Genomic DNA, 27833 nt, shown 5'->3' with positions numbered 1-27833 from the left:
GGACTGCGAAGTGTCTGAGTCTGGAGGTTAGTAGCAGATCAGGAGGAGCACTGCCTGGCAGCCTGAGGTACTGGAACGTGCCATGGTGTGGGCCAAAGCCCTGCTGTGGGAACCCAGAGCAGCCAGTGAGGAGCTTTGGTGGGAGTCACCTCAGGAGCAGTGTGGCCAGGGCTGCATTCTGCCCTGTACTGGCACTGGGGAGGCCTCACCTTGGGCACTGTGTGCAGCTCTGGGCCATCACTGCCAGAGACATCTTGAGGGGCTGGAGTGGGACCAGAGGAGAGCAACAAGGCTGGGGAGGGGGCTGGAGGGGGAGGCTGCTGAGGAGAGGCTGAGGGAGCTGGGGTGTGCAGCCTGGAGGAGATGTTATCACTCTCTGCAGCTACCTCAAAGGAAGCTGTAGTCAGGTGGGGTCAGGCTCTGCTCCCAGACAGCTCATGGCACGACACGAGGGCATGGACTGAAGCTGTGCCAGGGGAGGGTTAGGTTGGATGTTAGGAAGCACTTCCTGACAGAAAGGCTGATTGGGCACTGGAAAGGACTGCCCAGGGAGGTGGTGGAGGCAACATCCCTGGAGGTGTTTTAGCAAAGACTGGATGGCACTTGGTGGCATGGTTTGGCTGACGTGGTGCTGCCAGGTCATAGGCTGGACTGGATGATCTCAGGTCTGTGCCAGCCCCAGTGACTGTCACAGAGTCACAGACTGCATCGAGTTGGAAAGGTGCTCTCAAAAGTCATCTAGTCTGACATCCAGCTGCCCTGCAGGCAGCAGGGACACCTCCAGCTAGAGCAGGCTGCCCAGAGCTACATCCAGGCTGATCTTGAATGGCTCCAGGTACAGAGCCTACACCACATCCCTGGGCAACCTGGCCTGAAACTGTGCCAAGGGAGGGTTAGCTTGGAGATGAGGAGAAATACTGCATGGAGTGGTCAGGGATTGGCACAGGCTGCCCAGGCAGGTGGTGGAGTCCCCGTCCCTGGAGCTGTCGAAGAGAGGTGTGGCCATGGTACTTGGGGCCATGGTTTGGTGGCCATGGGGGTGTCAGGTTGATGGCTGAACTGGATGAGCTTGGAAAGCTCTTCCAACCCAAACATTTCTGTGATCTGTGCCTCTCTGAATGCTCTCAGTGAGGCTGTGCTGTGCCTATCTCTGCTAAGCTGCTCTGCAGAAAGGCTTTGTGGGGTGAGGCTTTGTGTGTGAAGGCTTCACCTCAGACTAAGGCAACAAGAGGCTCTGGGACAGGCCAGTAACAAAAGTGATGCTCCTGGGAGAGAGAAGAGATTTGAGCTTTTCATCTGGGTGGGGAGAGCTGGCTGTAGAGTGAGTTTGGATTGACTTAAGCACAGTGTGCTAAAATGGGGCTAAAGTCTGGACCTGGTCTGCCTTGAAGCAGGGTGGGAGCAGATCTCCTTCACCTGCTGAGGACTCAGAAGTGGCACTGGCACTGCGGGTGTGGGGAGACTCTTGCTTCTGCCCAGCTTGCCACCTGGAAGAAGGTCACCCTTCCCTTCCTTCCTGGAATGTGTCTTAGTGTTTGTCAGTGTCTGAGCAGCAACAGGCATCACCATGCTGGGGCTTTGCTCTGGTGTTCCCTTTCCAGCCTGTGGAGATACAGAGTCAGTCACAGAACACATCAGGTTGGCAGAGCCCTCCCAGCTCAGCCAGGCAGCCCTCGGCCCAGCACTGCAGGCTCAGCACCAAGCCAGCTCCCTCAGCACCAGCTCCACAGGCTGCTGCAGCACCCCCAGGGATGGGGACTGCAGCACTGCCCTGGGCAGCCTGTGCCAAGGGCTGAGAACCCTTCCAGTGCAGAACTGTTCCCTGAGCTCCAGCCTGAGCCTCCCTGGGGCAGCCTGGAACCATTTCCTCTGCTGCTGTCCCTTGGCCCTGAGCAGCAGAGGCTGCCCCTGCTCACTGCAACCTGCTTCTGTGGCTGCTGTTCCCTGTTTGCTGCTTGTGTGCACTTCTCTAGGCCCTCGTTAGTTGTTAAAGCTTTACAAAAAGCTGCTTCTGGGGGAAGTTTGTTTCTATCTGCATTCCTGTCCTTCCCAGCCTGTGTGCAGGGGAGGAAACCAGCAAAGGGCTTTTTTAATTCTGTTTTCCTTCGGGTGTTTATCAGGCACTTGGCAAGAGTAGCTGAGTATCTCCAGTCCTTATCTCATTCACCTTAACAGCACCTCTCAGGGATGGGGGAGTCCTTGGGACCCATCTTGCAAGTCCCTGGGAAGATTCTTGTAGATCATTTTAAGCTGTGGTCGGCTGGAAACTTAACTCTGGCACCCTAAAGCTCAGGTCACTCATTTTTCCCTTAGCCAAGGGCCTCACTGGCTATTTTCAGAAGGGATTTTTAGCTTTTCTGGGGCCAAGAACTGAAGAAAAAAAAGAAAGAAATGCCACAGGACCTGACTAGAAGTGTTGGTTTGCTTTATTTTTTCCCCAGTTGTAGGTTTGCAGGTGTAGTAAGGAAATACATCAAACGCAGAGCTGAGCAAGCAGGACTCGCTGCAGCCAGTGCATGTCGGTGTGCTGCCAGCTCCGCTCCACCAAAGCAAGGGGCAGACACTCAGCGCTTGGTTTCAATGGCTCAACTCTCTTCCAGAAAGCAACAGAATCCCCCCCGGCAACATTTCTGCTTGGGGCTAGCAGCAGAACAAGGACAGCAAGAAGGAAAGAGTAGATCTTTGCCCCCAGGGCTGCCAGCCCTGGCAAGCAGAGCCCCTTTCAGCCACGTTTCCCTTCTCAGCGCAGCTGCCCGGGGCCGTGCGGCAGCCCAGAGGCAGGAGCCCTTAGCTGAGGGCTTTTATAGCTAAGGCACTTCTGCCAGCTTCAGATTTTGGCTGCATTAAAAAGCCAAACGTCTCAGCCCCCGAGCAAGGCTGCAGCTGACATCCTGCTTCTCACCAGCTTGCTCCTGGCCTGTGTTGGCACCGGCACCGGCACCGACCTCTGTGTCGCCTCCGCTGGGAGCAGCGCTGGTGGCTGTGGGTAGGAGCTGTGCTTTGGCTGGCCCCGGGCAGGATCGCTGCCTGCTGGGGCTGTGTCTCTGCTTCATCCTCTCAGATGTGTCAGGGGGCAGTGCCTGTGGAGCAGGAGCACTGCGGGAACCTGGGCGATGGCTTCTGGGTGACAGCTGCCAGAGGGTGCTGCGGCGGCCAGGAGGTGCTTACGGCTGTCTGCTGGGCTTCACCCTGGGCTTCCCTTGGGCAGCTCTGCGGGAAGAGAAGTGCTGGGTCACTTCGGTGTGAAAGGAGCAAGCAGGCAGCTGCTGTCTGACTGCTGATAACTCCTTTAGCCACGGGCTGTGGCCAGGGGCCTCCACGAGCAGCCTGCACAGTGCTCCTGAATCCATTTGTGCTGGTGAAGGATCTGCCAACATTGCAACTGGCGGCAGGCAGTGGCAGGAGGCTGCTGTGTAATTGTTGCACTAATTACACCACAAAAAAAGGCTCGCTTAAATTTGCCTCTGACTTCTGCATGCTCTTTTCCTTTCACCAAGCCTTTCTCCACGTTCAGAAATGAGAAAAGAAGGAAGAGCCCAGGGCTTTTTCTGGAGCTGGAGATCTGCTGTCAATTTACAAGGCCATTTTCTTGTTGCAAGCAGGTTTCCTGCAGAGCAGACCAAAGGGAGGCTCTCTGGGCAGCCAGCGTGCTCCCAGCCTGGGAGAAATTGCTGCTCTCCAGCAGCAGACAGTTTGATGCTGATTTAATGAGTTGGAGATTTGGCACCCACTTGCCCTGAAGATTGATTTGTGGTGGAAAGTAAATCCCTCAGCTGCCAGCAAGAATCCCAGGCCAGATCCTGAGGCACTCCTTAATGAAGTGAATTGCACTGTTAACTTCCCAAGAGCTTCAATTCAACAAGCAGGAACGGCTCAGGGCAGCAGGAATTTCCTTCCAGTGCTGCAGCTGCTGCCAACAGAGCCATGCTGACACTGTGCCACGTCGGTGCTGCTGGCCCTGGGCAGGACCACGGCTGGAAAATGGGAGAGCTCTGCAGCCTGATTACCCCTGCAGGGACAGAACCTTTGGGCAGCAGGGCCTCAGACAAGCGCAGAACGCAAGCACGGTGCCAAGGAGAGCTCTTTGCCATCAGTCAGCCCTTGGGAAGCCAGGCGAGGAGCAGGAGAGCTGGGCATGGACATACCCACTGTGAAAGTGCCAGGTGGCACCTTCCTCAGAGTGGTACAAGAGAAGGGAGGCTTGTGGCTGTGCTCTGAGGTGGGGCTGCAGCCGAGGGGCAGAAGCATGGCTACACACTGCTCTTCCCTCAGGCACAAACTGCTCAAGCTACGATTTCTGATGTGTTCTGCCTGCAAAAACAAACTCACAGATTGCATCTGGTTGGAAGGGAGCCTCCAAGGGCATCTTGGCCAAGACCCCTGCAGGCACAGGGACACCTGCAGCTCGAGCAGGATGCACAGGGACACAGCCAGCCTGATCTTAAATGTCTCCAGGGACAGAGCCTCAAGCACAGCCCTGGGCAGCCTGTGCCAGTGTCTCACCACCCTCACTGTGCACAACTTCCTCCTGATGTCCAACCTAACTCTGCCCTACTCCAGTTTCAAGCCATTGCTTCTCATCCTATCCCCACAGGGCCTCTGAACAGTTCCTTTCCAGCCTGCCTGCAGGTCCCCTGCAGATGTTGAATGTAGGGCTCCAGTTCCTGTTTCTGAAGAGGGAAGGAGGTTCTTCCTGAGAGACTGCATTAACTGGGGCAATTAAAATCCTACAGGCTTTCCCGCTATGAAACCACAGGATGTACAAGAAGGAACTAGAATCTATCTGATTTAGGAGATGTTTGGTTTGCAAGGAATTAGGCTCCAGCAGTAGAACATACTGTTTCAAACTTCCTTGCCACTAGAGCAGCAGCAGGGATTCCACAGCTGGATTTAATCTCCTGGCTCACAGGAGTGCAGAGAGGGTTTGCTGCAGGGTGGGCATGGGGGATGAGTGGCAGAATGGTTTGAAACTGGAGCAGGGCAGAGTTAGGTTGGACATCAGGAGGAAGTTGTGCACAGTGAGGATGGTGAGACAGTGGCACACCCAGGGATGTGGTTGAGGCTCCATCCCTGGAGACATTGAAGATCAGCCTGGATGTGTCCCTGAGCAGCCTGCTCTAGTTAGAGGTGTCCCTGCAGACAGCTGGGAGTTGGCCAAGATGCTTTTGAAGATCTCTTCGAGCCCAGTGCAGTCTGTGACTGAGTTACTCATGGGCAGGATTTCTTGTTCCACACAGGCAAGTGGCAATTCCTGCTCTGGGAGCACTCTCCTGGCGACTCAGGATGGTTGGGGGATCAGGAGGGAAAATATAAGGAAAGGATTCCTGTCTGCCCTGGAAAATAGATTAACCCTGAAGCCAGACACATCTGCACTGCTTGGTGCCTGCTAGGGCAAGAGAGGCACAAAGCCCTGGTGGTGTTGGTCTGAAATTGTGCAGGGGGCATTTGGGGTGCAGTAACTGCACAAGCTGAAGGTCCAGGGGCAGAATCAAATTAAGAGTCTGGGGAGAAGAAAGGATGAAATGTGCCCCCCCCCTCTGGCTGGAGCTGGAGTAGTGCACTCTTTGTCAGATGCACTCTTTGTCAGATGAAGAACTTTTAGGTTGCTTATTGGCTCCTGTCTGCTTGGTCACTTGAGGGTGAGATGCTGCTGAGGAAAGTGAGTACCTTTTACATCTGCATCTTCGCCTTCTGGTTTCTAAAACAGACAAGAAAAAAGTCTTAGTTCCACAGCCCAAGTCCCAGCTCAGCTCAGTGAGGAAGTGCTGCAGCAAGGCTCATTCCCTAGCAGGTTGCTGTCTGCAAGCTCCCCAAGGTTTAGGCTGAACATTGCAAGAAACTTCTTCACTGAAAGGGTTCTCAGGCACTAGAACAGGCTGCCAAATCCTCATTCCTGGAGGTGTTGGGAAGAGGCAGAGATGTGGTGCTGAGGGACTCGATTTAGCCCCAGCTGTGGCAGAGGTAGACAATGGTTGAGCTGCATGATCTGAAAGGGCTTTTCCATCTGAAATGTTCCTTTGGGCTGACTCTGTCCTGGTTGCCTGATGCCTATGGGAAGGGGCTAGTAAGAACCACAGAATCACACAACCTGAAGGACTGGAGAGGACCATGAAAGCTCATCCAGCCCACCCCCCCTGACAGAGCAGGGTGACCTAGAGTAGGTCACACAGGAATGGCCTGGGTGAGTTTGGAAAGGCTCCAGAGCAGGAGACTCCACAACCTCTCTGGGCAGCCTGCTGCAGGGCTCCAGCACCCTCACAGGGAGAAAGTTTCTCCTGAAGATCTGTTCCCCTGAAGGACAGGGCTAGAGCAGTATCCAGAGAGAGTTGTGGCTTACGTTGGCACAGCACAATGGTGACCACCAGGGCGATGACAAGCAGGAGGCAGGCACCTGCCAGGGGAGCCCAGATGAAGATGTCACAGAAGAAACTCAGCTCCTCTCTGCTGGTGTCTGCAGGAAGAGAGCAGAGGAGAGCTCACAGCCAGCTCTGGTGCTCAGCAGAGCTCTGGTGAAGCTTCCCTTGGCCAGCTGGTGGTGCCTGCAAGTGCAGGGCGGTCCTGCTGTGCTCAGCACTGGCCAGGGGGCTTGAGGGAGGCCATGGAACTCAAGGGTTCTTGTGTCCCCTGGTAAGGCTAACACTGACACCAGCCCTCCCCCACCTCCCCTTCCAAGGCATGGAACATGCTCCTGTTTTTGACATCAGCTGTAGCCTTTCCTTGTGGGATGAAACATTGGAGTTTAACCCTTCCAGCTCTGGTAAAGCTCTAAGGATTTGCCCCCTCCCCCAAAGTATTAGTGGACCAGAGCACAGCCATTCCCCTCCTCCTTCCCTGCACCAGGGCTACCTGTATCCAGGGTCCTTGGGCAGGGGTCCTTTTCAGTGGTGCCATGCTGGGTGGTGGGTGGTGCTCTGGTGGTGGTGACTGTAAGTGAAGCAGTACAGCATGTAGGGAACTGCAAGGTAGGGAACTGCAAGGAACCACCTCTCTGCCACCCTTCTGCTCTCCCACCCTGCCAGGGCATGGCTGCTCCTGTGGCCAGCACAGGGCTCAGGTCTGAGGGAACTTTCTGAAGCCCATAGTGACCCTCCCAGAACAGGTCTCTCAAGACCGAATATGGAGCTGCAGGCTTCTTTATTCTTTCTGCCACCATCCTCAGAAACCCCAAACAGCCTGAGGCTGGCAGGACTTCTATGACCTAGGTGAGGAGAAGAAGGAGGAGCTGGTGCTTTGCTTTAGCCTTGTCCCTGCAGAGCCACGAACAGGATGAAGAAGTGGGGCTGGGGAGGTGATGCTGGGCCTGCCTTTGGGCAGGAGCGACCGTGGGAAGAGACAGCAAGCAGGGGGCTCCAGCAGGAGGGAACATGTAGTGGGCACAGGGTGCCTTGGCCGGCAAGCAGGGGAAAGAGGGCTGTGGGAGAGGCGAGTGGTGACCGGGCAGGGGGCGCTGGGCGTTTGGGCAGAGAGAAGGGGGAGGCGTCGCTGACCTGGGAAGAAGGCAGGCAGGCCAGAGCTGAAGTACAGCACTTGGTTGCTGTTCATGAGGCAGAAATAGCTGCCCTCATCCTGCGGCTCGAAAGCCTTCACCACCAGCCGGTAGGACTTGCTGTCTTTCATCGCCTCGAAGCGTTGGGAGCTCTGCTGGCTCCCCTCAAACGTCAGTTTGTTAATGTGAGAGATGAAGACAATGAAGTGGAGGTTCCCGTGCCTGTCCCGGCGCATCCAGAACACGCCGCTGTCCTCCTTCTCGGGCAGGCACTCCAGCTCCAGCCGCTGCCCCACCTGCAGGTGCCCTCTGTCTCTGCCAAGGAGCCGAGCCACCATGCTGTACACCCGGCCGTGGGTCCCACAGCTGCCTGCTGGAGAGAGATCCTGATGGGAACTGCTCGGGAAGAGCTAGGTCCCCTCCAGGCAAGCCTCATTCCCTCTCCACAGGGCGGGATGGGATGCAGCAGGACTGCCTGGGTGATTGGAGTCCTTGCTGGGACTGTGCATGGTGCTCACAGTTGCTGAGCAACCCAGGCTTTAAGGAGGGGCCCTGCCCCTCAGAAGAGCTCTTGAGCTGCCTTGTCAGGGGCATTTCCCCTCCCCAGCTTATCTGAAGTGACTCCCCAGATCAACTGACTGCTAAACTCCCTTCTTTCCCTTTCCCTGTCCCCTCCAGAGCCACTTCTTCAGGTGAGTTCATACTATGGTGGTCATGATGCTGCAGCCACCCCTCTGGCTGCCCTGTGCTGGCTGGGGCAATGTCCCTTTCACCTCCACAGTTCCTGAGCAAACCCCTAGGTCAGCCTTCTTCACAGATTTGCAGACTGGTTCAGGTTGGAAGAGCCCTTAAGGATTGTCTGGTCCCAGTCCCCTGCCGTGGGCAGAGAAACCTTGCAGGACATGAGGAATTGATTTGCTTTCTTTGCCCCTGATCTCTTTAGCTCAGTGCCCCAGGTTCAGTGGCAGAGGTTTAGTCCCTGCCGGTGCCGCGCAGCCCTGTGCCCATACTCACAGAGCACCAGGCCAAGCAGGAGCAGGAGAGGGGCCCTGGCCCTGGGCATCTTCTCCGAGGGTGGCCGTCCCCAGTGAGGTGTGGTGGAGCAGAGCTGATCTTTCTGGCTTGCCTCAGGAGGCTGTGTGGCTCTTTGGAGAGGATGTGATGTCATCAGGACCCTCTTGGTTAGGAGATGATGTTTAGCACCTGTGGCAAAACGAAGGGGAGAAAGGTTTCCTTCTGTTGTGAGGCAGAATTTGGGCTCATTCGTCCTTATCAGCTCCTAATGGTGCCTCGGGGATTCTGCCTCAAGGACTTCTCTAGGGATTCAGACTGAGGATGCTCCTGCCTGGGGGAGGATCAGCCACCACAGCTGCTGTCTCCCAGCTGTCGGGATTCACAGCAGCTCCAGCTCTGCAGGAGCCACAAGCAGCCCTCATGCCTTGGCTGCAGTCCTCACGTTGGCTGTCTTGCCTGGGATTCTGCTGCCTTCACGTGGGGGGGCTGCCTGTGCTTGCTCCCTCAGCAAGCAGGACACAGCTGCTCCATGATGCACAGCCACAGGTGTCAGTGATCTGCTGCTGACCGCAGCTGTGCTCTTGCGCTCTTCAGGCGCTGCATCGTTCTCGGTTCAGCTCTTCCTTGCACTTGCTCTGCAAGAGCTGCTTTGTGTGAGGCAGGTGGGCTGTGCCCTGAGCCCCCCGCTCCGAGAGCCCCATGCCCAGGGGTATGCATTCTTCTGGGTTTTAGCATCTTGTGGGTTTCTTCTCTAACCGCAGGAGCTTCCTCCCTGCCAAAACGCCCCTGCATGCTTCAACAGGGGGGATCTTGCTTCTGCCTCCAGGTGACCACTGGCACAAGGCTATGGGTGACACTTCCTGCAGCTCTGCATGTGCAACAGCAAAGCCTCAGCAGAGAGCTGCTGTGTTCTTCATTTCTTCACCTGGCACTCCCTGGCTGTCCTGCTGGGTGTTTTCCTGTGGAAGGTGTTTATCTGAACGACCTCTTCTCCCCGGTGTGTCACAGACAAGCGCTGCTGCTGCTGCCGTGGCTGCTGCTGCCGTGGCTGCTGCTGTGGCTGCTGCTGCTGTGGCTGCTCTTTGTGAGACGAGTTATGGAAAATGCTTTAGGAACTGAATTCATTTCACTTCTTGTCAAAGCATGAGTGAGAAAGCTGCTGCCAGGCCTGCTGAGGTGTGTGGAATTCACAGTTCCATGGTGCTGTGGCACTTGTGACATCTGCCTGGAAGAGAGCAGATCTGGACAAAGCAAAGCCAAAGCAGGTTCTGACAGCTGCATAGCATTATCAGGCTCTGGATCCCAAAATCCCAGCATGTGAATGTGAACAGCCTTGAGCTGAGCCACAGAATGGCTCAGCTTGGAACAGACCTCAGAGCTCACCTACTGCAACCCCCTACCCATGGGCAGGGACACCTCTCAACGTGACTTGGCTGCTCAAGGCCTCATCCATCTTGGCCTGCAATACCCCCAGGGCAGGAGGCAGCCACAGCCTCCCTGGGCAGCTTGTGCCAGACTCTCACCACCCTCACGCTGAAGAACTTCTTCCTCAGCTCCACTCTAACCCTGCTCTGCCTCAGCTCCAAACCATTCCCCCTTGTCCAGTCTCCAGACACCCTCAGCAGAAGTCTCTCTGCAGCCTTCCTGCAGGATCCCTTCAGGCACTGGCAGCAGCTCTGAGGTCCCCTGGAGCCTTCCCCTCTGCAGGCTGCACACCCCCAGCTCCCTCAGCCTGTGCTCACAGCAGAACTGCTCCAGCCCTTGGGTCATCTCTGTGGCCTCCTCTGGACTCTCTCTGGCAACTCTGTGTGCTTCTTGTGCTGGGGACAGCAGAGCTGGAGGCAGGATTGGAGGTGAGGTCTGAGTAGAGCAGAGCCAAGGGGCACAATCCTCTCTCTTGCCCTGCTGCCTGCACTGCTCTGGCTGTAGTCCAGCACTTGGCTGCCTGCTGGGCTGCATGAGGGCACTGCTGGCTCCTGGGGAGTTTCTCAGCACCCAACATCCCCAAGGCTTTTTCTGCAGGGCTGCTCTCAACCCACTCTGGACCCAGACTGGATTTGTGCCTGGGACTGGCTTGACCCAGCTGCAAGACCTTGCACTCTGACTTGCTGAACCTCCTGCAGCTGGCACTGGGCATTTCTCAAGCCTGTCAAGATCCTTCTGGAATAATTCCTTCTCTCAAGGGAGTTCAGCACCACACAGTTTGGTGTCATCTGCAGGTTTGCTGAGGGTGCCTGAAGACCACTGCCCACATCACTGATGAAGATGTTAAGCAGCAGTGGACCCAGTAGAGATCCCCGAGGAGCTCCACTTGCCACTGTTCTCCACCTGTTCGCTGGATGTCAGCCCTTAGCAGTGCAGCCATCTCTGGATAAGAGATCAGCTGATGCTGCTTCCAAAGGCTCCTTCTGGTCCCAGTGGGGACTTTGTCCTCCTCATCCTAGGTGGAGTTCATCTTCCCTTTGTAATGGGCTAAGCTACCCAAGGAAAGTGCAGAGAAGGGACTGAAGCTGTGGGCCTGCCTCGTAGATGGCTGCAGCTGAGGGTCATGTTTCCTGGGGTGCTGAAGTGAGCTGGTTCCTGCCATCCCTCAGGACTCTGTGTGGGTGCTCCTCAGTTCCATCACTGTTACAACTCAGTGGCTTCAGAGGCACAACCTGAGACCAGAACAAGAAAACTCTGGGGTCCTGGTTCTCAGCATGGTTCAAGTGGGAGTGAAGGTTTGCCAGGACCAGGTGCCCACTCTGCTGTAGGGTGTGGATGCTCAGCATGTAGTGCATGTCCACGCTGCTGGATGTGCCATGGAAGGATCATCCAGAACGGCTGTTGCCTCTCTGAGGGGGGACATCTTACGTCACTCTGCTCTCTGACTCTTGGCAAGTTTTATCATGCATCACTCTGTGGTACCAAACTGGAGCCCAGAGATTCTTCTTCTGAGTGTAGAGGTGTCCATGGTCCTCTTGGTGGCTGCTGGAGCGAGCCGGTTTGCATGCAAAGCTGCTGCCGCTCTTGTCTCGTTCAGCCCTGGTGTCACCAATCAGAGGTCTCCTTTTTCTCTTCCTGCTCTCATCTGCTGAATTGTTTTTGTGGCTTCCCACCAGTCCCTCTGTCTTCTGATGCTTGCCCATTGTACCGGGCAGAGGTGGGGCTGGGTGGCCACAGGAGACAGCTGCAGGGGAACTGCTCCTCTCTGCTGCCTGCAGTGACCTGCTAAGGACGATGCCCTTCTGAGACCTGGCAAGAGCTTGCTGCACGTGGGCTGCCACCAGCTCTGTTCTGCATGGGCACACTTCACTGGCCAGAGGAGAGCTGATGGACAGGGATGTGTGTGATCAGATGGAGAAGGCCTTTCCTCTGCCCACACCTTGTCTCCTGAATAATGCATCCCTGGGGCAGGGAAGGCTGTTTCCTGGCTCTGCGTTCAGGTGCTGCTGAGCACAAGGCTGGTTCTGGTTCGCATGGTAGCAAACAGGAACACCTAAGCCAGTGGCAGTTGCCATTATTTGACTGTGGAAAGTCCCAGGCACAAGCAGGAGCTCCAGGGACAGCTCTGGGTTGAAACTGAGAGCTGTGTGGATAATCTAGAGCAGCAGATGTAAGCTTTACACTCATGACTGACTCCAAACCTGGGAAGAGGAGGTGGTTAATGGGATGGATGAAGGAATCCCTTTGACTTCAGCATGCTCTGGTTTGTCAGCCTGTTTCAAGAAACAGGAGGCAGCAGCAAGGAGAGAAGAGAAAATCACACAGAGAAGAGGTAGATTAACAAGAACCCATGGGTTGTGAACTGGGCTCAGCAGGAGGTGAGTTTAGGATCAACTCTCTCTGTGCTTGCTGACATTCATTTAACAGAGATGAGACTGGAAATGAGCAGGAGAGTGGGAAGAGATCACAGCCACAGAACATCAGGGGCTGGAAGGGACCTGCAGTGCAAATCCAGTCCAGCCCCTGCCAGAGCAGGAGCACCCGGGGCAGGGCACACAGGAACACATCTCGGGGGGTTGGGAAGGCCCCAGAGAAGGAGACTGCACAACCTCTCTGGGCAGCCTGCTCCAGGCCTCCAGCACCCTCACAGAGACAAAGTTTCCCCTCCTGTTCCCTGGCACCTCCTCTGCTCCAGCTTGCCCCCAGTGCCCCTTGGGCTGCCCTTGGCCACCCCTGGGCAGAGCCTGGCTGTGTCCTGCCCACACTGCCCTGCACATCTTCAGCACAGCACTGAGGGCAGCCCTCAGGCTGCTCTGCTGCCAGCTCCCAGCCCCAGCTGCCTCAGCCTGGCCCCACAGGAGATGTTCACTGTGCAGTAATTCTGTAGAAGGATGTCAGTGACTTGTCCACCGTGGCAAGAACCTCTGCAGCTTTTCAGTACCAGCCGTTGTGTGGATGCCTTGCGATGTCCTGTGCCTGGGGCTGGAGCACATCTCAGCACAGTCACTCAGTGGTGGCTGGGGGACACAAAAGGAGCATGGAAATGGGTGCTCTGTCAGGGCCAGTGTTCTGCTGGCCATGGGATCTCCTCACAGTGCTTCAGAAAGACCTCCTATTGCTAAGCAATGATGCAGCTTTGCTGCTGCTGAGCAGGTGCTGCCTGATCACTGCAGGTGAGAGGCCTGGAGCAGAGCCCTGTGAGGAGAGGCTGAGGGAGCTGGGGGTGTGCAGCCTGCAGCAGAGGAGGCTCAGGGCAGAGCTCATTGCTGTCTGCAGCTCCCTGGATGAGCCTGGAGCTCTCTTCCAACATGGTTAATTCTAAATAGGTGACCAGTGATGGATGGGAGCTCAGAGTGGGAGTCTCACCAGACTGTCTTTGTTTCAGCGTTCTTTGGGTCGCTGACCTTGGAAGGCTCTCTCCTGGTGGGAGCAATGGAGAAGTTTTAGTGAAAATCTCACCACTTAGTCACAAGTCACAAACTTGAGTTTCAAACAGAAGGGAAAGAAATGGTTGTGAGTAGGGTGTTGAATTTTTCCGGTGTGAAGCGAAGCTGCGGTTTGCCAGCAGCCTGCTGCCTCCCTTTGCGGTGCAGAGCTGCAGCGCCGCGGGGGGCTGCAGAATGCCAAGTGCAGCTCTGGGCACCAGATGCCCACATGCTGTCTTTCCACTGTAGCTGCATGTTGCTAGTTGAGTGGGCAGCACTGCCCTGTCCTCTGGTACTCACACACACCTTAAGGTGCCCTGCACAAGCCAAGCACAAGACTTCTCCCTGTTGGAGACCTTTCACCTGCTCACTGGGATGAAGATGTCCATCATCTCCACCCTTGTTGGTTCCTCAGCTGGGAGTCTGTCGAGCTCTGACTGTGTTACGAGTTTGCCTTGTACGGGTTTCCTGCCCTGCTCGCCCTGACACCGCTGAGCCTGTTTGTGCAGATGTGTGGGACACCAGCAGCCTGCGATGGCATCTTCTGGGCACTGCCAACAGTTTACCCTGCCAGTGCCACGGGTGGGGTTAGCAGTGGACAGGTTTGTTTCCTGCAGCTCAAGTCTCCTAAACACCACAGAGGCTCAGTCCAGAACTACAAGAGGCTTCCAATAGAGATGTTCTCAACACAAGGCAGATCACCTCTGCAGCTCCAGGGTGCAGCTTTGTCTGAACAGCAGTTTCAGCAGCCTTCAGTTGCTGGACTGGGCTCCTTGTCTCACCTCCAGCTCCCACAGTCAGACCTCCAATGAGTTTGAGGTGGTTTGGTAGTTGTCCTTCTAGTTCAGCCGCCTTCTAGGGTCTCATAGCCCTGGTGTTACCTCCTAGCCTCGGGAGCTGACTTCTGTCTCCATCAAGGCAGAGCCTTGTCACACCTCCTCTCCTTCCTTGCTGTGCACTAACCCTGAGCAGAAGAGCCTGGTGGAGGTGCCTCCGAGTGCTCCTGCTGGTGCAGGACTTTCCCAGAACAGGCTGTTGCTGTCCATCTTTGCTGTTAGCATCTTTGAGAGGGACCTTTAGTGTCTGCAGCTGGTTACAGCTGGTGGTCTGGAGGAAGTGTTCTATTTTCTGACCATCCCTCCTGCTGGTGCTGCCGGCAGGCTGGAAGCCTGTGGCTTGCCTGAGATCCGTTTTGTGCTCCTATTAGTAGCACTGTCTGGCTTGTACAGCCTGTTACTTCCTCCTGATTTTGCTCTGACTGGGAAAGATCCCAACCCTCATGGCAGGTTTGGACCCATAAGCCACAGCCCAGAGGCAGCTAACCTGATGCAGCAGAGGGGAAGGGATGCGGCTGCAGCAAAAAGCAGCAGCTGGTTTAATGCTCTCTCATCATCAACAAAACAAACTGTATTTGCAGAGCTGTGCCCAGTATCCACCATGAGTTGAAGAGAAAGGTGGGACTCTTTCCGTGCCTGCTCTCCCAGAGGGTCACACTCAGTTGCCATCTACCAATTCACCTTTAAAACAGCCTGCACGTTAATGTACTTGCATTTCTGTGCTGTACACACAGAGCTGCAGAAGGATCTTTCGAGACTGGGCACTAGGGGGGCAGGTGAGTGGAAGTGATACATGCAGCAAAAGCAGTTTTGCCTTTGGTAACATTTGGCTCCTAAGTTTAGAGCAGCCGGGGAGGGGGGGGAGTGGAATCTGAGCCAAGGCAGATGCTGTCACAGGGACATCAGCACCCAGCAGGAAAAGCAAATCAGCTGTTAGTGGGAGGAAAGACATTGGGTACAACCCGGGCCCTCAGCCTTGCTCCTGCTTGCTGTGTGTAGGTGGGGCTGTGTTTGTGCACCAACGAGGGGCAAGAGAAGCAAGGAAAAACTGGGAGTCCTTTGGCAGCTTCTGGGACAGCGAAAGACTTTTAGTGCAGCAAAAGACACATAGAAACCCCCATTCAGCAGCTCTCAGCTGGGTGCTTACGAGTCCTGCTGTGAATCCACTGCTCCTGCCCGGAGATACTTGATAAGCAGCTAACACACATGGAGATGTTCTGGCCAAGGATCATCTGGAAGGAATTTAAACAGTCCCCATGGATAAATGTGCTTGGGGAGGGAGGGCTACATGAAAGACAGGAAGGGACTTTGTACAAGGGCTTGTAGTGATACAATGAGGAAGAATGGACTGAAGCTGGAGGAGGAGGGATTTAGGATGGAGATTAGGAAGAAATTTTAGGCAGTGAGGGTGGTGAGACACTGGCACAGGCTGCCCAGGGAGGTTGTGGATGCTCCCTCCCTAGGGGTGTTCAAGCCCAGGCTGGATGACACCAAGCTAGGAGCAGCTGTGGAGCTGCTGGAGGGTAGCAGAGCCCTGCAGAGGGACCTGGCCAGGCTGGATGGGTGGGCAGAGGCCAAGGGGATGAGATGGAACAAGACCAAGTGCAGGGTTCTACACTTTGGCCACAACAACCCCAAGCAGCACTACAGGCTGGGGCCAGAGTGGCTGAGAGCAGCCAGGCAGAGAGGGAGCTGGGGGTGCTGGCAGAGAGGAGCTGAAGAGGAGGCAGCAGTGCCCAGGTGGGCAGCAGAGCCAATGGCATCCTGGGCTGGCTCAGGAGCAGTGTGGCCAGCAGGACAAGGGAGGTTCTTGTGCCCCTGTGCTCAGCACTGCTCAGGCCACCCCTGGAGTGCTGTGTCCAGTTCTGGGCTCCTCCATTGCAGAGAGATGCTGAGGTGCTGGAAGGTGTTGAGAGAAGGGCAGCAAGGCTGGGGAGGGGCCTGGAGCACAGCCTGTGAGGAGAGGCTGAGGGAGCTGGGGGGGTGCAGCCTGCAGCAGAGGAGGCTCAGGGCAGAGCTCATTGCTGCCTGCAGCTGCCTGCAGGGAGGCTGTAGCCAGGTGGGGTTGGGCTCTGCTGCCTGGCAAGCAGCACCAGAAGAAGGGGACACAGCCTCAAGCTGTACCAGGGCAGGTCTAGGCTGGATGTGAGGAGGAAGTTGTTGGCAGAGAGAGTGATTGGCATTGGAATGGGCTGCCCAGGGAGGTGGTGGAGTGGCCGTGGCTGGAGGTGTTGCAGCCAAGCCTGGCTGGGGCACTGAGTGCCATGGTCAGGTTGCTTGGGCAGGGCTGGGTGCTAGGTTGGGCTGGCTGAGCTTGGAGGTCTCCTCCAACATGGCTGATTCTATGATTCTATGACCTTGAGCAAGCTGGGCTGGTGGGAAGGGAGTTGGAACTGGATGATCACAGAATCACAGAACGGTCAGGGTTAGAAGGTATCACAAGGATCATACAGTTCCAAGCCCCCTGCCATGGGCACTTTCCACTAGATCTGCTTGCTTGAGCTGCATCCAGCCCGGCCTTAAAAACTCCCAGGGATGAGGCTTCCAACACCTCCCTGGGCAACCTGTTCCAGTCTCTCACCACCCTCATACTGAAGAACTTCTTCCTAACCTCTAATCTCAATCTGCCTTCCTCTAGCTTGGATCCATTCCCCCTAGTCCTATCACTGCTTGGCACCCTAAAACGTCCCTCCCCAGCTTTCCTGTAGCCCTTTTCAGGCAATAAGGTGTCCCTGGAGACAGCATCCCCAGGTGTCTCAGCCTGTCCTCACAGCAGAGCAGCTCCTGCCCTCTGGCCACCCTCGTGGAAGGCCTTCTCTGGACTGGCTGGCCCTTGCAGCAGCTCCAGATCACTCCTGTAACCACCTTTAGGGCTCTTCCAACCAGAACTGTCTGATGAAGCTACGGCTCCATGAACCCAGGAACCTCCTGCTCCTCAGTGTAATCCCCTGGCAGAGAGGCTGCCCCCTTGGGCTGTGCACAGCCCAGCTGCGTTTGTAACTCTGCAGACCTCTTTTTCTAAGCAGAGGCAGAAGCTCTGCAAGCAGCTACGGCTTCGCTCTCGCCTGCTGTCGGGGGAGTGTCTGCAGCTGCAGCTGCCTCGGTTTCTTCGTTTCTGTTACACAACCACAGACCATGGGCAGAAAAACGAGCAGCTTCCAAGTCTGACAAAACAAAGCAGAGTGCTGCTGGCATTGCAGCAGCATTGAGGTGTTCTGGAAGGTGGACAACTGGGGCTGGGGACAGAGGTCAGCCTCCCATGCCAAGGGTGAAGGGGATCTTTTGGTGGCACTTGGTGGGGAAAAGGCATTTCTGTGTTCTCAGGTGGTGATTTGTTCACTCATCTTCTCACGAGCTCCGTCCCAGGGTGTGCGCCTGGGAGCAGTGCTTGTGTCAGACCCACACGGGGAAGCCTCACTGTTCTGTGACAGAAACTTGCTGTGGCCCTGTGCCACCCCTGAGCTTCCTAGCCCATGGCTGTGACAAGTGAGGCTCTAGCTCCTTTCTCAGCAGTTCCTGCTGGCTCAAAGGGCGATTCTTTAACCTCTTTATTTCAGCCTGGATTGCAAAGGACTTTTTGTCCTCCCACGCCAAGGGTAAAGGAGACATTTTGGTGGTACTTGGAGGGGAAAAGGTGTTTTTGTGTTTTCAGGTGGTGATATTTCTCCCAAGCTACAGTTTAGACTTGCTCTGTATAGAATGTAGACAGGACATAAACATCAATGTAGACAATAAAGTAATAAAATAATAATAACAGCAGATTATTGCAACCTGTAATTTTGGACCTCTTTTACAGTTCCTCACCCTGACTCACCAAGATGGGCACAACAAAGCTTGCACCTAATGCTGCAGCCCCCTCCTTGTCCTGTTCAAAGTCAACCATCCCATCTTAAATGACCGAAGAAGATGCTGCAGAAAGGCTGGACCAAGACAGATGTCTCCTTTTGTCATGCAGGATGTGATGGTTTAACTGCCGCCCAGAGCGCTCGGGGTTATAGATACAACCCCGGGATTTTCCCTTCTAGGGATGGAAGAGACAGGAGGCTGGCGGTGCTCCCACTGCTCCCTCAGCAGGAGGCTTCTGTCCTCAGAAGGCAATGAGGAGTAAGTTAGGGATAGCCATCACCAGGTGGCTGTGGTGACAGGGTGACGGCAGTGCTGTTCCCCCTGTCTCTCCCCCGTGGCTCCCAGGGCCGCAGCTCCAGCAGAAATGCCCTCTCCTGTCCATAGTGGAAGCATCCCTGTCCCCCACGCACCGTAGCAGGGTGCCCCTGCCCCTCGCCTGCTCTCACCACCGTGCTCTCAGCGCTGGGGAAAAGGGCAATGAAAAGGGAGGGGATTTTCTTCCACCGACTGCCCCAGCTGTGGAACCTGCTGCTCGCATCTCTGCCGGTTTGCTGTCTGAACCCGCTGTGAGGATTGCAGCAATTAGCACCATTCTTACACCAGCAAGAATCTATCGCCGAACTGCGCAGAGCTGTTTCCACAGGGCAGGTATCTGCGGCTCTTGCTGTCCCCTGCTGGCTCCAGAAGATGTGGACTTTGGGGGTTTTTAGCTTTTTTTATTCTCAGATTGCAAAGGAACATCAAAGCCAAAGCGGAGAACTCAGACCCGGGGCGGGCTGTCCGCGGGCTGCTGCAGCTGCTCACGGGCAGGCAGAGCCGAGGGGCTGACCCTCTCCCGGCTGCTGTCACCGCAGCTGGGATAAACTGGCGGCCGAAGGCTGCCAAGGCCAGACAGAGCCGTCCCGAAGGGGCTCCCCACGGCACGGCGTGAGCATGGGCACGTGGAGAGCAGGCAGGGCTGTCCCTCAGGCTGCTCACCTTCTGGTAGGGTGGGAAAGCCTTTCCTGGCCCAGACCTTGGCCATGGGAGGCCACCTCCTGTGCTGGCCGAGAGATGAAGCAGGGGGGGGACATTAAGGTCGAGACGCCTCAAGCATGGGAAGTTGAGCTGAAGTTTTGGTATTCCAAAGCAGAAGGGAACCCTCCGTGGGCTTAGCGCCCAGAGCATCGTTCAGGGCTCAGTGCCCACGGCTGTTGCTGGGGACTCAGCACTCATGGGTTTCGCCGGGGGCTCAGCACCCACAGATATTGCTCTGGGCTCAGCACCCACAGGACGGACACTGGCGGGGGCTCAACCCCCCCAGCATTGCTTAGGGTGACTCTCCCCCCAGCTGTGCCGCTCTGCCAAGCCCCAGGCCAGCAGCTGGCTGCCTGCCTGCATGAAGGCTTTCAGGCTGTGCCAGGTGTCTGGCCTTGGGCATGTCTCTCTGCCTCCTCTCCCACTCCTGGCTGCTAGCAATCTCCTGTGGGCAAGATGCCCTCCCAGATCTGTCCCCCACCCCGTGCTGCTCTGCTTCAGCTCTTGCTTGGCTGGAGGCCACGTCTCCTTGCTCACCGGGAAGCCATGTCCTGCATTGAGTGTAGCCACAAGACAGCAGCCTGCAGAGGCAGGGAGCTGAGTGATCTGCTCACTGTTTCTCACCAACATGCTTGTACAGGGCCTTTGCAAGCGGCCAGTGACCTGCCAGTGCCGTGTGCTGATTGCTCTCAAAGTACCACAAAGCCTCACCAGATGGTGTTAGCAGGGGCAGAACAACAGTACCCATCTGCTGTCCTGTGAGCAGAGAAGAGAGCCAAGAAGCTCTTAGAGCATCTTTCCAGCCCATCATAATCCCTCTGGTACACTAGCCCCGGTGCCCCTGCTGCAGCCAGCAGCAGTGGCTGCACCTGCCTGCACCCTTTGAGCTGTGCTGTGGGATCCAGCATGGTCTTTTTGGCAGCTGTTGTATCAAGGCCAACCATTAAAGTCACAGTCCATTGCAGGAGAGGAACGTCTGGCTTGCAGGGTGAGCCCATGCCTGCTGCAGTGATGGTCTTCCTGGCCAGGCTGGACGCAGCAGAGCTTCCGTAGCTTCCCACTGCCAGCTTGAGGCAGGGGCCCAGTGTGGTCTACTGCCTGTGGATGTGAAGCCACAGCCTCCGCCGCAGCCCTGGGGAGAGATGGTGTCTGTCAGCTCTGGGACCTCCTCCTAGCTCCCCAACCCTCTGTCCCAGGCCCGACACCCCACACTGTCCTCTGGAGCTGGCAGGATGCTTACGGTGCAGGCGGTGTGCCATGGAGACCAGGCTCAGAAGGAGGATGACGATGCCAAAGGCCAGTGGGACCCAGACCAGCAGGCTACAGGCTCCTGGAGAGCAGGAAGATACATGGTGCAGAGCTGGAGCTGCCCCCAGCTCAGCACCCAGCATCATGCTGCCCTGGCAGCTTTAGCAGGTGGAGTGTGGGGTGGAAAAGGGAGAAAAGCAAGGCACAGAGAGGTGGAGGCCATGACCACTGCCCTGGGGTATCCCTTGGAGGATGCACTACACCTGAAGGCACAGCAGGGAGCTTAGCTGCGAGTCACAGTAGCTTACCCTGAAGTACCTCCTGCCCCCTGAACCCACGTACAGCCCAGGGAGCCACTCCTGAAGGCAGCTAGCCAGAGTGCTGGCTCTAAGCCACTCTTGCAGGGTCAGATTGTGGCTGCCCCCACCTCAGGACAAACTCCAGCTGAAGCAGCAGGAGCTCAGCAGAGCCCTCCCAGCAGGCAGCCCGAGGTGACCCGTGCCGTACCTTGCCTGTCAGCAGCTCTGCTCCGGGGCACGCACGGCATGGGCTTTCTCCTGGAGGGTGGTGCTGCAGTGGTCTTTGGAGGCACAGGCAGAGCATCGACTGGCGGGTGAGAACGGAATGGTCAGCATGGCACCGAGCACAGCCGGCAGGACAGGCTGGGCACTTTGGCTTTTGAAACGAGCCCCCTCCAGCAGCCTCTGCGAAGGGCTGGGCCATCTGCAGGGACTGGCAGCTTGACCTGAACCTCTCAGTCGCCACCGAAGGTTCCAAGAGCTTGTAAAAGGGTTAATAAAGCAACAGGCAAACCCGTGCAGGAGGCTAAGGCAGAGAGAAAGGAAGCTTTCTGGAGCTACACTTAAGGGCAGACACCATCCTCTGAGCTGTGCACAACCTCACAGGTACCAGGAGCAGCACCTCAGCAGCACCAGGAGGTGTGAAGGGATTCCTGGATCTTCTCCACATTCAGGTTGCTTTAATCTTGTCCAAAGTCAGTTTTTTTGGGTTTATTTTCTGATAAAAGGAGGTCAGGATTTGTGATGTGAATTGCAGTGGAGCACACTCAGCTCTCTGTACAGCTGGTCAGGAAAAGTTCTCAGCAATGCCAAACTCCACTTTGTCAAAATTTGGGTTGACTCAAAACTGTTTTTTTCCTGCTTCTATCCAGAACTGAGATCCCAGCAGAAACCACCCTTCTTTCCCATGGAAAGATGAGACACATCAGGTGCCTGGGGTTTAGCTGGACAACTTCTCCCTTATATGATAACAGAGATAATGAAGAAGAGGAGCTTAAAACCCAATCTGCTTTATCATGTGTACTAAAGGAAAGAAAAACCTCCAGCAAAGCCTGAGTCCTCCCAGAGCACCTGGTGTTTAGTTTTAAATTGGAGTGGCCTTGATCATGCCGAGCTTCAGCCCTGTTTGTTCTGCTTTGCACGCAGATATGTGTCCCGTTGATAAAAAGCAGCTCTCCTTTGTCTTGCACCAGCTTGTCGCTGAGCTGGCAGGGACACAAAAGGCTTTCCTCAGCCAGCGCAGGGTGCATCGGCAGGACAGTAGACAGGTTGGAGCTTCGGAGCCAGCTGCATCTCGGTTATTTGTCTCCCTAAAAGCTTACGAAGGAAGGACTGAGTCTGGCTTCAGACACATCAGTTCTCCTACATTAGCTCCTGCTGTGTGGCCAGAGGGGGAGCGGGCTGAGAAGAGCTGCTGCGTGGCCCAGGGTGTGCAAAGCATCGCTCCCTGCGTGCCACCAGACAGCTGAGAGCTGGCTGGAGAGCAGCAGTGAGAGTGGGTTCTGAGCTCTCAGGAGCAAGGCCCAGGCCAGTCCTTTATGTGAAGCACAGCCTTGGAACCTGCAGTCAGCCCCACCCCAGTGCTGAGGGTGATGTCCTCTGGCCTTGATGCTGCTCTTGCCTCTTGGAGGAAGGGTAAGGAAGAGCCAGGGCATGGAAGGACCCAGGAGCTGAGCAAGGCCCACATCCAGTCTCTCATCCAAAGCACCTCAGGGGCTGAGAAGAGCACAAGGCAAGGCAATATCAGGGGCCCAGGCTCTTCCCATGGAAGATGCTCAAAGTGTGACCAGAGCAGAGTAACTGCTGGTGGCAAAAGGACTCTCACATGCAGCTGAGCTGGACATGAGCCAGCACCAAGTGCTGCCAGCCCAGCCCCAGCCCTTGCCTGGGCTGGTCCCCAGCAGCATGGGCAGCAGAGGCAGAGAGGGGATTCTGCCCCTCTGCTGTGCTCTGCTGAGACCCCCCTGCAGTGCTGGGGCCAGCTCTGGACTCCTCAGTACAGCACAGACAGGGACCTGCTGGAGTGGGGCAAGAGGAGCTCACAGCAATGCTGGAAGCCTTCTGCTGTGGGGCCAGAGGGATTGCTCAGCCTGGAGAAGAGAAAGCTCCAGGGAAACCTTCTGGTGGCCTTTCAGGGCTTGGAGGGGACAGTCAGAAAGCTGGGACAGACTTCTAGTAGAGCCTGTTGTGACAGGACATGGGGGGATGGTTTGAAGTAGCAGAGGAAGATTTAGATGGGAGAGAAGGATGAAATAGTTTACGCTGAGTGTGCTGAGATTTGTCCCAGGCTCTCCAAAAGGGTGTAGATGCCCCATCCCTGGACCCATCCCAGATCAAGTAGTTTGGGACTCTGAGCAACCTGCTGTGGTTGCAGGTGTCTCTGCTGACTGCAGGGGGTTAGATGACCTCTAAGATCCCTTCCAACCTGACCCATGCTGTGATTCTGCAGAATGCAGTTTCTCCACGTTCTGCCTAACTCAGTCTCACAGGCCTCTTTAGACCCCCTTCCCCCAAGCCCCAGCCTCACATCTCAGAACCAGGAAGGGTCTACCTACACCCATCACCCCTTACCCAAGAGATCCCATCACAGCCTGCTGGTGGAGAATTTGGAGCCCCAGAGGTGATGCTTACCCACACCCAGCTGTGTCCCACTGCCCAGGAGGAGCTGGGAGGACTGGGAGATGGAGCAGTAGTAGGTGCCATTGTCTGAAGAGTGGAGGTCACTGATTTGCAAGCTGTAGGATCTGCCAGATCTTGCCCCTTGGACACTAAACTTGTCCTGGCTGATGTTTGCACTGAAGGTGGCCTTGCCCAGGGGGCTGGAAAATACCAAGAACTGGAACTGCTGCCTCTCCTGGCTCCAGCGGTACCAGTACACCCCTGCCTGCTCCACCTTCAGCTTACAGAGGATTTCTGCTTTGCTGTTAGCTTGGGCTAAGACACTCTCTGGAGTCAGGGCTACAAGGAGGCTTGCATGGAAACCTAAGAAGAAAGAGACAGGAATGCACAGTTAGTGGTTTCTTTTCACTGTTCCCTTCCACACGTTTCTTCGTGGGCTTAGGTGAGGTAGGAGGAGAGCAGGGGATGAGGAGTGAGGAGCAGGATCCTGGTTAGCAGGATGCTGCTGTATGTACCCAGAGACCCTTCTGGCTTCCATGGGGACTTTTTCGTCAAGCCAAGTTACATAGTTAGAGTTTGCCCTGCAAATACTCATCTGGGGAGGAGGCTCAGTGGCAGGGAGCAGTGATTTTGAGGGTGTCCTGGGAGCTGTTGGTGCAGGGAAGGGCCTTCCCACCTCTCCTGGGGATGCCCCCCTCCTGCCCTCCTTTCCTCTCTCAGTTTTTGCAGTCTCTTTCAAGAGACTTTTTTTGGGAGCCTTTTGTCTGCCACATTTTTGTCCAGAAGATGCAGCACCAATAAATTTCACCTGAGGTGAAGAAAAAGACCAACACTCCCTTGCCCCCAACACCTCAGAATGAGACAGTTTGCTCTAAGTCTTCAGAAGCTGTTTTTGTATGGATGGTGCAGGGCAGGAGAGGGAGGCAGGAGTGGCGGTGGGGTTGAAAGATTTGGCCTTGGCTCCCTGTGCTTGGGTTCTGCAGACCTGTGCAGATTATCTGCGTGGTGTTTGGCCCCAGCAGACGTGAGCAGTGCCTGGGAGACAGCGAGGAGGTGTCCTTGTGGAAGGATAACAGGGAACTCGTGATCCTCAGCCTCCAGCCAGCAGCCCTGTGGAGCCACAGATAGCCAGAGCCCGAGTGGAAAACAGCCCTCTGAAGATAAGGATGCTCTCCTTCTCCCACCTCTTCCCCAGGCTGTTTGTGAGCTGTGCAAAAAGCTCAACAGAAGATGGAGGTTTGGCTTTTTTTACCTTAAGATGTCTCCGTTCCTTCAAAATCCCAAAGCTGCTCATGGCAGCTGCAAACAGCCTCATCCAGTCCTGCAAACCCTGAGGGACACCTGAAGCCACCCCCGTGCCCCGCAGCCCTGATGTTCCCCAAGTCCCCAGTGAGGGCAGGCAGAGAGGGGCCCTGACACAGGTGGCTGACACAGGTCCAGAGCATTCCTCCATCCCCTACCGGTGCCCCAGCCAGGGCTGCAGAGGCGAGCAGGCTGCAGCCCTGACACTGCACTGCTGCAACTCAGGCAGGGAGCAGCAGCTGCAGAAGTTCCCCACAGCTGCTGCCAACCTGACAGATGTCTCCTCACAACTCTCACACAGCATCTTCAGGTTTTGGAGAGAATTCCCTTGCTCTGACAAACACTTGTGTGTTGTTTTAGGGGATGCGGTGTGTGGGGTCATGGGGCACGGTGGCTTCAGGGTCTGCTTTGATTGCCCTGAGGTCTGGCTCTGCTGGCTATGGGAAACTTAGCCCCCCCCCCCCGCGAAAATCTTTTCCTGAGCCACCTGGAGAGATTGTTCAATGAATCAAAAGGGATGAGAAGGGATTCTGGAAAATGCACATCTCTGAGTCAGTGGTCAGAGTGCCTGGGTGAGCTGGGACAGAGACAGATCAGAAAAGTTGATCTTCTGCTGCAACTTCATCACCCCACAGCCTTCTGTTGCCTTTCTTGGTGAATGCTGCCACAGAGAACCATGGGGAACAAGAGCATGAGGAGCACATTTCCACATGCTTGGCCGGACCAGCCTGCAGCAACTCCAAAGGCTTCCTTTTCCCTTTGCACCTGCAGAGCACATTCTATTTTGTTTGGATGCTCTCAGTGAGGACCCCAATCTCTACATCTACAGCACATTACTGCCTGATCCAGACAGTGATGAAGTGCTTGGGGCTGTTTGCCGTGGCTGGGTGCCCATCACTCGGCACAAACCAGACACCCTGCAGTCCTGACATCCTCTCGTGAGGATACTGGACAGTGTGGACATGGCTTGGGCAATGTCTCTGGGGACCAACTTGAGTCACCACCCAAATGTATAAATTTAGCAGGGTTTTCCAGCTCTCAGGACTTTCCATCTAAGAACTGATGTCCCAATTTATTCCATAAAAAGCAGTTCTACAGCCTGCCCACAACACTGCCTGCAAGGATCCGGTCCAGACCCGCAGCGTGCAGAAGGCAGCCTGGTTTTACAGCACACTGATTCCTGCTGTGGCACTTGGGGAGCAGGCAGTGCTTGGGGAGAGTGAGAAGAGAATGTGATGGGCTGCTTACTGGCTTGGTGTTAGGCAGACAGCAAGGTGCTGCCTCAGCTGCTCCAGCCGCAGCATCCTCCAGTCTGCCTGCATCGAGGAGTGCAGTGAAAGCAAACCCTGCAGTGTCCCTGCCATTATATATTGCACTGAGACTAGAACAGAAGGGAATAGAATAGAATAGAACAGACTCAACTCAATGGCTCAGGTTGGAAGGGACTCCAGCCCCCCACCCATGGGCAGGGAGGCCTCTCAGCTAGACTTGGCTGCTCAAGGCCTCATCCAGCCTGGCCTTGAACACCTCCAGGGAGGAGGCAGCCACAGCCTCCCTGGGCAGCCTGTGCCAGACTCTCACCACCCTCATACTTCTTTCTCAGCTCCACTCTAACCCTGCTCTGCCTCAGCTCCAAACCATTCCCCTTTGGCCTGTCTCCAAACACCCTCAGCAGAAGTCTCTCTGCAGCCTTCCTGCAGGATCCCTTCAGGCACTGGCAGCAGCTCTGAGGTCCCCCTGGAGCCTTCTCCTCTGTAGACTGCACACCCCCAGCTCCCTCAGCCTGTGCTCACAGCAGAACTGCTCCAGCCCTGGCAGCATCTTTGTGGCCTCCTCTGGACTCTCTCCGGCAACTCTGTGTGCTTCTTGTGCTGGGGACAGCAGAGCTGGAGGCAGGATTGGAGGTGAGGTCTGAGCAGAGCAGAGCCAAGGGGCACAATCCTCTCTCTTGCCCTGCTGCCTGCACTGCTCTGGTTGTAGCCCAGCACTTGGCTGCCTGCTGGGCTGCATGAGGGCACTGCTGGCTCCTGGGGAGTTTCTCAGCACCCAACATCCCCAAGGCTCTTTATTGAGTTGGAAGGGACCTACAGTGCCCATCCGATGATGGTCAGTGTGACCTGCCCTAAGTGGTCCTGCCTTGCAGGGGATTGGACTCATCTCTGGAGGTCACTTCCCAGTCCTAGCATTCCATGACACCCAGTGCCTGATTGAGACAGGGCTAACCAGAAGCTAAAGCACAACCCGAATGGCCTTGTCCACAATGAAGTGGTGGCAATGCCTGTAGATCCACACCACTCCGTTTCCATTTCTGTGCTGAAGCAGGCTGGAGGTGCAGTTCCAGCATGATTTTATGTGCCCTCTACCCCCGCAAAACATGTCCCTCTTACCTAGAATCTGCAGGCAGATGCAGAGCTGGAGAAGCGACTGGGCCATGGCAACAGAGACAACAGTGGAGGGGTTTCGTGCCAGCAATCCCTTGCCACCCTCAGCCACCTCTTGCCTTCACTCGGGGAAGTTGTGTCCTGTCTCAGTGCAGATGTCTCGCTGGGGGCTGCTGAAGAGCATCTGCTGGGGCAGCTTCTTCTGCACCACCCCCCCAGCCAGGTGTGCAGCCCCACGCCCTGCTCCAACCCCACGCGAGGTCCCCTGAAACCATCTTTAGGAAGAAAAAAGGGAACCCTCACTGACTTTGGTGATTTCTCCATCTCCCATCACCCAGCTCTCCCTCCTCCTTTTAATCCAGCTCCACACAACTGAAAATCACAAACCTAGGAGCTGAGCATTACACATAAAAGTAGGAAAGGAGGGATTTGGGCTGGTCCCTTCCCTGCTGGAATCGAAATGCATTCAAACCAAGGAGGAGGTCCACTCTGAGCAGTGGAGTAGCTTTCTTCAGAAGAATCTTTAGTGGGAGCTGTTTTCCTCAACCTGCGAAACGCTGAACGCCAAACGAGCTCCCAGCGAGTAAAGGCATGAGGCACCGCGGCAGACTTTGAAGCCGAGAGCATGAAGCACCAAAGAGATGTAGTGGTGAAACCCCACAGAAATGACTTGTGCTGGAGGGTCCCCACTTAGCTGCCTCTGTAGCGCCAGCCTGCCCTGCTCGCACACAGGACCAGGGAGGCGACAGATAAGTGTCAGGGCAGCTTTGCCGCGGCTGTGGGAGACACTTGAAGCATTTGGGGGTTAGGATTCAGAGGTGATCTGGTGGCAGCAGCCTTCGATATTTCCACGTCTAGAGACAAAATAAATGTTATTAACTGTATTTATTCGCTGCCCCCGTGGCTGCCGAGGGCTTCCCTTGCCTTTTATCCTC

The 27833-nt window shown here is 55.8% G+C and overlaps 2 protein-coding genes across 3 annotated transcripts; both read right to left on the bottom strand.

Annotated features, from left to right (window-relative positions):
* Positions 1-2404: 2404 nt before the first annotated feature.
* CD8A (CD8 subunit alpha) lies at positions 2405-8972 on the bottom strand. 2 transcript variants are annotated; one of them, XM_064151692.1, is made up of 7 exons: positions 8943-8972; positions 8501-8689; positions 7488-7859; positions 6847-6924; positions 6338-6451; positions 5668-5698; positions 2405-3210 (listed from the first exon to the last, which is right to left on the bottom strand). In XM_064151692.1, the coding sequence occupies exons 2-7, from the start codon at positions 8652-8654 to the stop codon at positions 3165-3167; spliced, it is 795 nt and encodes a 264-aa protein (XP_064007762.1). In that variant the 5' UTR covers positions 8655-8689; positions 8943-8972; the 3' UTR covers positions 2405-3164. The 2 variants fall into 2 exon arrangements, with proteins under 2 accessions (XP_064007762.1, XP_064007763.1); XM_064151693.1 differs by having other exon boundaries at positions 7488-7856; positions 8501-8952.
* Positions 8973-17525: 8553 nt separating this feature from the next.
* On the bottom strand, positions 17526-27160 carry CD8B (CD8 subunit beta). The gene is made up of 5 exons (XM_064151829.1): positions 26905-27160; positions 23228-23578; positions 20805-20903; positions 20290-20379; positions 17526-20181 (listed from the first exon to the last, which is right to left on the bottom strand). The coding sequence occupies exons 1-5, from the start codon at positions 26948-26950 to the stop codon at positions 20141-20143; spliced, it is 627 nt and encodes a 208-aa protein (XP_064007899.1). The 5' UTR covers positions 26951-27160; the 3' UTR covers positions 17526-20140.
* Positions 27161-27833: the final 673 nt, after the last annotated feature.

Source organism: Pogoniulus pusillus, chromosome 11, assembly GCF_015220805.1.
Source record: "Pogoniulus pusillus isolate bPogPus1 chromosome 11, bPogPus1.pri, whole genome shotgun sequence".
Taxonomy (NCBI): Eukaryota; Metazoa; Chordata; class Aves; order Piciformes; family Lybiidae; genus Pogoniulus; species Pogoniulus pusillus.
This window is presented reverse-complemented; position numbering and strand designations above follow the sequence as displayed.